General features: G+C 44.1%; 1 protein-coding gene across 1 annotated transcript; it reads left to right on the top strand.

Annotated features, from left to right (window-relative positions):
- The first annotated feature begins 5836 nt into the window (after positions 1-5836).
- On the top strand, positions 5837-6858 carry LOC127307640 (uncharacterized). Its single transcript, XM_051338382.2, has 2 exons — positions 5837-6192; positions 6306-6858. The coding sequence occupies exons 1-2, from the start codon at positions 6033-6035 to the stop codon at positions 6539-6541; spliced, it is 396 nt and encodes a 131-aa protein (XP_051194342.1). The 5' UTR covers positions 5837-6032; the 3' UTR covers positions 6542-6858.
- Positions 6859-11693: the final 4835 nt, after the last annotated feature.

The following is an 11693-nucleotide window of genomic DNA, read 5'->3' as shown; positions in this document are numbered from 1 at the left end:
TTCCAAGGAGAAGAAGACCACTTTGATCAGTACACCAACCAAGGCAAGCTAATATTCTTGCAAGTGCAAAGCTCTAATGGAGCAAGGCACCACTACATCATACTTCATGCTTAATGATCCTATCCCAAGTTTTTACTTTACAAGTTATCAAGTTTTGTTTATCAAAGTTTACTTTTTGATTCATGATTCACTTGGTCTAGATATGGAGTAGTACAAGAGCATCAAATTTAGCCTAGAGCAATCAAAGCTAGTTAGCACCCCTCATGACTAGTTGCTAGTGCTAACAAATAAAATTGACTACTCTAGATGGGAACATGTGAAATGAAATGGCTTTGAAAGGTTTTGAAGGTGAATGTGACTTGAATGACATGATGAATTTGATAAAAGCTGATGGTTGGGTTCGGATGCGATACCATTCCAATTTACAAGTACCCCCACAATACCTGATTATGGGTAGGGCTTAACTGGAAGTTTATGTGTCTTAATATGGGTTCCCTCTAAACAAGTGTCATAGGGGTTATGCCGAGGCTGCCTCCGTTGAAAGTGAAATGATGTGAAATGACGTGAAATGAGGTGAATGTCCGGCCCAAGCCCTGTGCAGTTCCCAGGCTGACGGTTTGTCTTCACTGGGAGGCCAAGCTCATGGGGAGAGGTGCCTATGTTAGGATATGTAAGTGAAAGGTTATGGTTGATGATCAGCGTATGGAGTTACGATTATTCAGGGTTATCCCTGACGGATGTAATCAAATGTTGTGGCACAAGTGTGCAACCTCTGCAGAGTGTAAACCTATTCGAATAGTCGTGTCCACGGTTACGGACGATTGGAAAGGCCATACTGTTCCGTTGTCAGATGTTTTCTTAAAAAGGAATGATGAATTGAATGGTGAACTTGACTTGAATCACAACTGAGTTGTGGGAATGACCCTAATGTTCCCACTTGAGTTAGTTAGCAAATGAGGAGTCTTTTACTAAATGTTTATGAGCTAAAATTGGCTTTATGCAAATAAACCTAGAACTTAGCAACCCCTTAATAAAATTGATGGTACTTACACTAGTATTAGTTTGCGAGTACTTTAAAAGTACTCACGGCTGTGTCCCTAGCTATTCAAATGGCCAGACTATGAAGAGGTGCAGCAGTATGAAGATGACGGCCAGCAGGACGTCTACAACAACTAGGAGTTCTTCTGACGTCAAGCGTTGGCCTGTGGAATTAGATAGTCCACTAGTATTACGCTTCCGCTATGTAATGTGTTCGTTGATCATTAGATCAACTATTTGTGTAATATTGGATCATGTGATCTAATTTTGTAAGACGATTATGGTTTGTAATGAATGATGACTTATGATATCAACTGTTATGTCTCGCAACAACAATCTTCCTAGGATTGCGATGTATGGCATAATAGGCATCTGGACTTAAAAATCCGGGTGTTGACATTGGCCGTGATTGGCAGTACGGTGCCTGATACGTCTCAAACGTATCTATAATTTCTTATGTTCCATGCTACTATTATGATGATACTCACATGTTTTATACACATTATATGTCATTATTATGCATTTTCCGGCACTAACCTATTGACGAGATGCCGAAGAGCCAGTTGCTGTTTTCTGCTGTTTTTGGTTTCAGAAATCCTACAAAGGAAATATTCTCGGAATTGGACGAAATCAACGCCCAGGGTCTTATTTTTCCATGAAGCTTCCAGAAGACCGAAAGGATTACGAAGTGGGGCGACGAGGCGCTGCCACGCCAGGGCCGCGCGGCCAGGCTAGGGCCCGCGCCGCCCTGTTATGTGGGGCCCTCGTGTCGCCCCTAAACCTACCCTTCCGCCTACTTAAAGCCTTCGTCGCAAAACCCCCAGTACCGAGAGCCACGATACGGAAAACCTTCCAGAGACGCCGCCGCCGCCAATCCCATCTCGGGGGATTCAGGAGATCGCCTCCGGCACCCTGCCGGAGAGGGGAATCATCTCCCGGAGGTCTCTTCATCGCCATGATCGCCTCCGGATCGATGTGTGAGTAGTTCACCCCTGGAATATGGGTCCATAGCAGTAGCTAGATGGTTGTCTTCTCCTCATTGTGCTATCATGTTAGATCTTGTGAGCTGCCTATCATGATCAAGATCATCTATTTGTAATGCTACATGTTGTGTTTGTTGGGATCCGATGAATATTGAATACTATGTCAAGTTGATTATCAATCTATCATATATGTTGTTTATGTTCTTGCATGCTCTCCGTTGCTAGTAGAGGCTCTGGCCAAGTTGATACTTGTAACTCCAAGAGGGAGTATTTATGCTCGATAGTGGGTTCATGCCTCCATTGAATCTGGGACAGTGACAGAAAGTTCTAAGGTTGTGGATGTGCTGTTGCCACTAGGGATAAAACATCGATGCTTTGTCTAAGGATATTTGTGTTGATTACATTACGCACCATACTTAATGCAATTGTCTGTTGTTTGCAACTTAATACTGGAAGGGGTTCAGATGATAACCTGAAAGTGGACTTTTTAGGCATAGATGCATGCTGGATAGCGGTCTATGTACTTTGTCGTAATGCCCTGATTAAATCTCATAGTACTCATCATGATATATGTATGTGCATTGTTATGCCTTCTTTATTTGTCAATTGCCCAACTATAATTTGTTCACCCAACATGCTATTTATCTTATGGGAGAGACACCACTAGTGAACTGTGGACCCCGGTCCATTCTTTACATCTGAAATACAATCTACTGCAATTGTTCTTTACTGTTCTTCGCAAACAAACATCATCATCCACACTATACATCTAATCCTTTGTTTACAGCAAGCCGGTGAGATTGACAACCTCACTGTTACGTTGGGGTAAAGTACTTTGATTGTGTTGTGCAGGTTCCATGTTGGCGCCGGAATCCCTGGTGTTGCATCGCACTACACTCCGCCACCAACAACCTTCACGTGTTCCTTGACTCCTACTGGTTCGATAACCTTGGTTTCTTACTGAGGGGCAGATGCAGGGCCTCAAAGACTACACCTCCGCAACGCAGCTAAGGCCTGATAATGCTGCACTCATGACCACCGTCGACGAGCTGCATGCGCCCAGGATGCATCAGGGGCGCCCTACAAACCTGGAGCACGGTGGCCAACAGAAGATTTCGGCCTTCTTCTTGCAACTCACGGATGAAGACCTACCTTAGGCCCTTAGCGTGCCGCCATCCATAGAGTAGGTGCTGGCAGAGAGGTACAGGCAAGGTACCTTCACTAAGAAAGTCTGCACATGCAAGAAGCATCGCCAAGGCCATTACGGAAGAGTAGGGCATGTTGCTAGCCATTAGAGGCGGTGATGGAGCTTTGGGTGACTTGCTTTTGATGTTCTGCTTGCAATGTTGGCCTCATGAGACTGCCGAAAATATATTCTGCTGATGGTGTGTGCCCTTGGTTTAAGTATGGTACTAATGTTTCCTTGTACATGCTTAGACCATCCTGATTTTGTTGATGTGGTTTAACTAGTAGGTTGTAAGACAAGTCTATTAGCTACCTGATGCATGTAATTAAGTGCTAAGTACTCTGTTAGATGCCCATATATTATGTAGTAGGCTTTTAATGGTCTCTTTGTTGTGTGTGGTGTGTGGTATGGTAAACTCATCATATTTGAATGTGGTGAGCATATACCACATCTGTGCACCTAAAATAGCAACCAAATACATGTGTTGAGGTTAAACAAAGATAAAGTATTTTTACAGGCAACGATACAATCTTCCACTTGGGTACCATTTGATGTAACCCAGGCCACCAAACAAAATGCTAATTGTGACACATCAGAAATGTATTAATACTAGAGTATGTGCATGTATTGTTGAATGTATGACAAGTTTCCTTAATCTTCGGTAACAGAATAATTTTCCAGAAGTTTGGTTTCAAAGTCTAGATCACCATCAATGGAATTCTTTAATCAATTGTAGAAAGTCATCCTTAGTATATCCCAACACTCCGCCGTAAACTTGTAGAGCCCGGTGATTTATTATGTGTCTTTTAAATAATTGACGTTTGAATAGTTGCTTCAATTCCTTCACTTCATCCTTCATAAAAGTAGCAGCGAGGATCCCATTTTTTTGGTTAAAACTTTAGAAATGCCACCAATCCGAGATTCATCAACAGAGAGAGCACACTCCCATCTCAAGATCGAAAAAATTCTTCGTAATTATTTGTATACTTCTTTCAGAGATTTCCCCTTCAATTCTATCTTCTCATATTGATCAAGTCTAGTATTAATACATTTCTTCCTATATTATCCACCAGGAGGCTCTCTTTGCAAAACAGTTTTACAATCTTCTCATCGGTTTGGAGACAGCTACCTCTGGATATGGCAAGGAGATAGGTTTCCTCCATACGAGGAGGCTCTATTGATCGACTCTAGTATAAATACCTTTATTTCCATATCGTTTGTCAGGAGGCTCTCTTTGCAAAGAGTTTTCTGACTTTCTCGTCAGCTTGGAGGTGGATAGCTCTCGATCTAGAAGGAGATTGTTTGCCTCCCAACGGGGAAGGCAATGGAGACAAAATCAAGAAGGTTTATGAGTATCTCATGAGCAAAGGAAAGAAGACTAACACCACAAGAAACGCGTCCGTGGCTGCTTGATGAATGGTTCTCGCGTTTTCAAGTTGACGTGTCCGAGCTTTGATCATGTGTTCTCGGTGGTGTTTCCTTTTCGTGTCGTGATCGATGTTTCGAGAGTTAGTGGTTGTAGCAGGTCGGGAAAGTTGGTTGATTTTCCTTAGTAGTCATGGAGTTGCTTGTTTGGGGAGTAGCCCTGCCCGTGGTTTTGTTGTAATGGTTTTTGTCTTCCCTTAATTAACTTGACAGTTCTCTTCTGCGTAACTAGTAGATCGAGGTAAAAAATTGCCTCGTTTCAATATTTTTTATTGTAGTATTATTATTCCCTAGCAAAAATGAGCCTTTGATCTTTGATACCACCTCAGTTACAAAATGATCTAGTTGAGCATTTGTGGGTGCGGAGAGAAAATGCTCCATAATTCATAAACTTTTTGGACTGTAATTTATTTGATGCTTGTATGAATAATTTAATTTGTATTTTTAAACTATATGTGTGAAATAATTTGTATATTTAGACACTATAAATTATTGTTTGAAGTGGTTGCAAAATTTTATAATTTGGTGAAAAGGAAAAATCAAAAAATTGGGGCCGAACGTATACGGTCCATTTGAAACGTGCCGGTGGAGATGCTTTACAAAATCTTGAGATGCTCTTACAAATTACCGGTTGAAAACCAGTCGAGGTTCTCAAAATGGTTTGGATTTTAATAATTTGACACCTAAGTATTTCAAAAGAGGATGTATGGCTCAGTAGTTAGTGTTCACGTGGAGAAAACCACAAAAATCACCATCCGAGGAAATCACCAACAAGGTTAGCATCCAACCCGGCCAGGCTCTCCTCAGAACCCAGAAGGTCGTACACAGTTTCATGGCAAATTCATCGAAAGCTTATTTATTTGCATGGTGCACGTCACCAAGTTGGCTTATCTTCGCTTCTATTCCGTTACGGAAACGATTTCGGTGACATGATCCGGTAGCATCATCTGAACTCTGTCAATCCCAATTAATTTCGGTATATTCGGTACTTATATATATATATATATATATATATATATCCGTCTGTAAATAGAAGTTGGCTACTTGTACGTCTTGCTGTACTCTTTGCGCACAGTACATTGTATTGCAGACTGTACCGCGCGCGTCCACTACAACAAGAAACCGTGGCGATCGAGGAAAGAAACGCAGCAGAAGAGCATGCGTGCGAATTGGAAACGGAGTAGGGTAGGGTAGGGTGTTGTAGTTTCGAGTCCAGACACCGCGCGACTCCGTCTCCCGCACGCGTTCCTCTCCTCCCACCTGCTATATAGGGGCGCTGCCGCCCCCGGCGCTCCAGCCACACCATCACCGAACTCGACTTGGAGCTCGATCCAAGGAGTCAAAGTCAGCCACCTGCCAGCCTCCAGCAACCAAGCCCACCCACCGCGCGCGCCACGACCATGTCGTCCTCGTCGTCGTCGGCGGCCTCGATTGGCGCGCTCGCGGCGGCCACCGCCATGGCCGTCTCCGGCTCGCTCGTCCTCTTCTCGCTCCGCCGCTTCGCCAAGCCCGCTTCGGAGGAGCCCGCGTCGCCCCTTCGCTCCTGCCTCGCCTCCTCAGGTACGTACTACGTTGCAGCAGCAGCTGTTCCCGTGGCTTCTTGTTCTTGGTGTCCGCACGGGGTTCTGGTTTCTTACGGGAGCTTTCTTGGATTTCTTGGTGTGAATTAACAGAGAAGCGTGCGCGGCGGAAGGGGGAGAGGCGGGTGCGGTTCGCGGAGGGCGTGGTGGACAATGAGGGCGCGGCCCCGCCGGTCAGGCGGTCTCCGTCGCCCCCGCCGGCGCCGGCGCCCGAGCCGACGTGCAGGACGACGGACGTGGCGGGCCACCGGATGCCGGCCAACCGGGAGGCGCTCTACCGCGGCATGCTCCGCGAGCGCTCCGTGCACAGGACCGCCTACTCGTACTGACGTGCCGCCGGCCGATCGAGGAGGAACAGACGCCGGCCCGCCGTAGCTAGATCGGAATTGAGAAGTAGCCTTAGCCTATAGTCCGTCCCCTGCTTTCGCTTTGTTTCTTGGTTTCTTGCTTCGCTTCCTTGCTTCGCTTCCGGTGCCGTTGGTGTTTGGTAACAAACAGGCTGTTGACTTGTGGAAGTACTTACATCTCTGTACTGTATAGATGGATTAGGAGTACATAGTATTGCCTATTTTCAGTCAATCTGTACATATAAACCTTCTTTTCTGGCAATAAACCGATATTTGAAATAAACATGCTTCTCGATTAATTTCTGTACATGTCTTGGGAGTACTCCTTGAAAAGAAGAAATGGTGTGATGAACTGATGGAGCGCTTGGGGAAGACAGTTGTGAACAGGGTTCGCGGCTTCACGGCCAACGCGTGTGAACTGCGAACACCTACCCACTTTTCGCTTTAAAACGACGGACGCGTGGAGGCAGCGGGGTCGGCTTTCGAGCGGCGGGCGACGGAGCGCCTCGCGCGCGCGTGCTACTTCTGCCCATGGATAATAAATCGCCAGGTCAATTCAAACTCTGTTCCCGTCAGCCTGCGCCAGCCCCGTCGTGACGTGCTCGGCAGCTGAATCCCTCTCTCTACCACGTTGCCATGTTTCAGTGCTCGAGGAGTAGCGCTCAGATCACGTCCAATATCCAGCAGATAAGATTGGACTTCACGCTCGAAGATTCGAAAAATATACTGAAAAATCATGTTTGAAAATTCAAGAGAAATCCTGCATGAGTCAATGCATTATAGAAAAAATCTTAATGTGAAATTGTTTGCAGTAGTTTGAAGAGTTCTAGATCACCATTATGGGATTCTTTAAACATTAGCAGCAACTCGTCCTTATTATATCCCAATAATGCTGAATAGAATTTTGCCGTATAGTTGTTCAGTCCCGAAGATTTATTACGTGCCTTTTAAATAGTTTCCATTTGAATAATTGCATCCATCACTTCATCCTTGTTGAAAGGGGCGACAAGGATTGCTTTTTTTTTTCATCTGAAACTTCAGAAATGCCGCCAATTTGAGATTAGGGGGGGGGGGGGGGGGGGCGGGGGGAGCACTCTCATCACGAGATCCAAAGTGTTCTCGTAGTAAGTAGTTGTGTACTTTTTCTCACGGGATCTGTCCCTTCAATTCTATCTTTATCTTGATCGAGTCAGCATTAATGCGTTTCTTTCTATATCATCCGCCATGAGGCTCTTTTTCTAGAAGATTTTTGTAATCTTATCGTTAGTTTGGAGGTGGCTAGCCCTGCATCTAGAACATCGATTGCTTGCCTCCTAATGGAGAATGCATCTGGGAAAAATCAAGAAGATGAAGGATTATCTCGCGAGCAAATGCAAAGAGAGTGACGCCGCAGAAAAGGCATCCGTTACTGCTTATGAATGGTTATCCCCCTTTTCAAGTTGTCGTATCCGACTTTTTTGTTCATGTGTTCTATGTGGGGTTTCCTTTTCGTATCGTGATCGATGTCGTGTCATGATCAATGTGTCGAGAGTTCTCGGTTATAGTAGGTTGGAAGAGCTTGATGGTATGTCTAGAAGGTTAAGGAGTTGCTTGATTTGGGAGTACTCCGCACATGGTTTTCTTAACGATTTTACCCGGTTTAACATTAATTAGCTCGGCATTCTTGGATGCTTAATTGCTAGATTGAGGCAAAAAAAACCTCCCATTTCAAAGAAAAATCTGAAAGTATCTCATATTGTTCCCTAACAAAAATGAGTCTTGCATATTTACCACTTTGTCTTCCTTATTTTTGGATAAAGGAAATATATTAATATCGCGAAGATACAAAATACACCCAACCTCTAGAAAAACGCGATGTCCTAGTGGCATTACAGATGCACACAACCAAAAAAAATTACAATAAAAGAAATGCCATATTACAGTGATGAATTCCTTAAAACAACAATACTAACATCACCAAGATAGCACCAGAAGTTCAGCTCCTCCAAAAGCAACGCCTCCAAGAAGGAACTTCTTTGTATTGTAGTTTGAAGAGTTCTAAATCACCATTATGGAATTCTTTAGACATCTGTAGGAAGTCGTCCTTAGTACATATCCTAATAATGTTGATAGAATCATGCCCTAAAATCGTCTAGGCCTGACGATTTATTACATGCCTTTGAAATAGTTTTCATTTGAGTAATTGCTTCCTTCACTTCGTCCTTGGTAAAAGGAGCGACAAGTATTGCATTTTTTTTTAATCAGAAACTTAAAAAATGCCACAAATTTATGATTCAAAGAGAGTGGGAGAGAGCACTCTCATCACAAGATCCAAAGTGTTCTCATAGTAAGTAGGTGTGTACTTTTTCTTAGGGGATATACATCCCTTCAATTCTATCTTCATCTTCATCAAGTCAGCATTAATACATTTCTTTCTATATCATCCGCCAGGAGGTTTTTTTTTCCAAAAGATTTTTGCAATCTTATCGTCAGTTTGGAGGTGGCTAGCCCTGCATCTAGAACATCGATTGCTTGCCTCCTAATGGAGAAGGCATATGGGAAAAATCAAGAAGGCGAAGGATTATCTCGCGAGCAAAGGAAAAAGAGTGATGCCACAGAAAAGGCATCTGTTACTACTTATGAATGGTTATCCCCCTTTTCAAGTTGTCATATCTGACTTTTTGTTCATGTGTTCTATGTGGGGTTTCCTTTTAGTATCGTGATCGATGTCGTGTTGTGATCAATGTGTCGAGAGTTATCGGTTGTAGTAGGTTGGAAGAGTTTGATGGTATATCTAGAAGGTTAAAGAGTTGCTTGATTTGGGAGTACTCCGCACATGGTTTTCTTAACGATTTCACCCGGTTTTCCATTAATTTGCCCGGCATTCTTCGCTGCTTAATGAATAGATTGGGGCAAATAATTTGCTCCGGTTTCAAAGAAAAATCCCAAAGTATCTCATATTATTGTTCCCTAACAAAACTGAGTCTTTCATACCACTTTCGCTCTTCTTTTTTCGATAAAGAAAATATATTAATATCGCGAAGATACAAAATACATCCAGACTGTGCAACAATGTGATGCCCTCCAAAAGCGATGCCTCCAAGAAGGAAACAGTGCACAAGAGACATCGTCGTCCGATCAAAGATCTTAAGTTTTCATCCTGGAGAAAGTCCTCGTGACGAGGTGGCTCCTCGACAATGCCCACCATGAGGGGTTTAGGGTTAGCAGAAGGCAACGATGGAGATTCCGGGAGCGAGAGTAGCCACGATGTACCCGGGTTCACGTCCCCACGGTGGAGGATCACTACGTCCTGCTAGCAATCCAGTACATGATGTGTACAGGGTACCGCCGTAGGCGGGTTGTATCTGGTCTTGTTCTAATCTCTGTGATGTCTCGGCGTATTGCGTCCTTGTCATGTCTGTCTGAATATAATCTAAGGGGTGCCCCTTCCTGGCTTTATATATGCAACCAGGTTAGGGTTGAAAAGTGTCCTAGTCGACTCCGAATTGGAGTCTTCTTTCTTGTATTCCAAGTTGATATTACATGCGGGTCCAGCTTGTTGAGTCCATGTGCTGGTCCATCTTCATAATCTGCACCGTGTATAGCAATGTCGGGTACCCGAAGGGTAATGCCCACATCAGTAACCCCCGAGTGTCTGGCCGAAGCGAAGCTTCGGGCAGGGACTAAAGTTGTCATCATCCGAATGTCTTGATCATATGTTGAATTGTGCTTGATGTAGAGTTGAAGTTAATTTTTATCGGGTGCGTGACCAGCGGTCCCGATGGGAGTAGCCCCCGAGTCTATGGGCGGGTGCTTGCAACTGTGCGTAGACTCAAGTTGTACTACTCGAAGAGCTTGATGTTCATGTCAACGTCTTTGAATTATTCCATCATCCGATACTTTTAAATCTATCGGGTCTTCAAAAAGGTGCAAGCTTCGAGAGAAGCTGAAGAACCGAGCATACGTAAAGGATGGAGTAACGAGCCCAGTTTGACTCGATAGATCGAGACTGGTTAACTGCCGAAGCAAAACACCATTACCCTACACATTTTCGAGTCCCCGGGCTCGAACCTGAATTGTTAGAACCTTCGGGTCCGTTCTTTTTTATCGACGAGGCATCTATATTTTTATCGGGTGCGCGACCAGCGCTTTCGATTGGAGTAGCCCCCGAGCATGTGGATGACTATGAAGTAGTCATGTATAGGGTGTAAAATGTTGAGTCGGATATTGATGTCTACTCACGCTTCTTTTCCTGTAGAGAGTGTTGGGCCTCCAAGAGCAGAGGTTTGTAGAACAGCAGCAAGTTTTCCCTTAAGTGGATCACCCAAGGTTTATCGAACTCAGGGAGGAAGAGGTCAAAGATATCCCTCTCAAGCAACCCTGCAATCACGATACAAGAAGTCTCTTGTGTCCCCAACACACCTAATACACTTGTCAGATGTATAGGTGCACTAGTTCGGCGAAGAGATAGTGAAATACAAGTGGTATGGATGAATATGAGTGGTAATAGTAATCTGAATAAAATATGGCAGCGAGTAAACATGCAACAAAACAGTAAACAAACGGAGATTCGATGCTTGGAAGCAAGGCCTAGGGATCCTGCTTTCACTAGTGGACACTCTCAACAATGATCACATAATAGAACCACTCTACACTCTCTTGTTGGATGATGAACATCACTAATTGTGTAGGGCTACAAGAGCACCTCAATGCCGGAGTTAACAAGCTCCACAACATTCGATATTCATGTTTAAATAACCTTAGAGTGCATGATAGATCAACACAACTATACCGAGTACTAACATAGCATGCACACCGTCACCGACAGACTATGAAAGGGGGAATAGATTGCATCAATACCATCATAGTAATAGTTAACTTTATAATCTACAAGAGATCACAATCATAGCATATACCAAGTACTTCATGATGCACACACTTTCACCATTACATCATGGAGGAGGAATAGACTACTTTAATAACATCACTAGAGTAGCACATAGATGATATTCAACTAGATCACAAAGAGAGAGAGATGAACCACATAGCTACAGCGGAGCCCTCAGCCCCGGGGGTGAATTACTCCCTCCTCATCATGGAGACAGCGATGGCGGTGAAGATGGCGGTGGAGACGGCGGTGGAGATGACTCCGGGG

The sequence above is a fragment of the Lolium perenne genome, chromosome 6 (assembly GCF_019359855.2).
Source record: "Lolium perenne isolate Kyuss_39 chromosome 6, Kyuss_2.0, whole genome shotgun sequence".
In the NCBI taxonomy this organism is placed as follows: Eukaryota; Viridiplantae; Streptophyta; class Magnoliopsida; order Poales; family Poaceae; genus Lolium; species Lolium perenne.
This window is presented reverse-complemented; position numbering and strand designations above follow the sequence as displayed.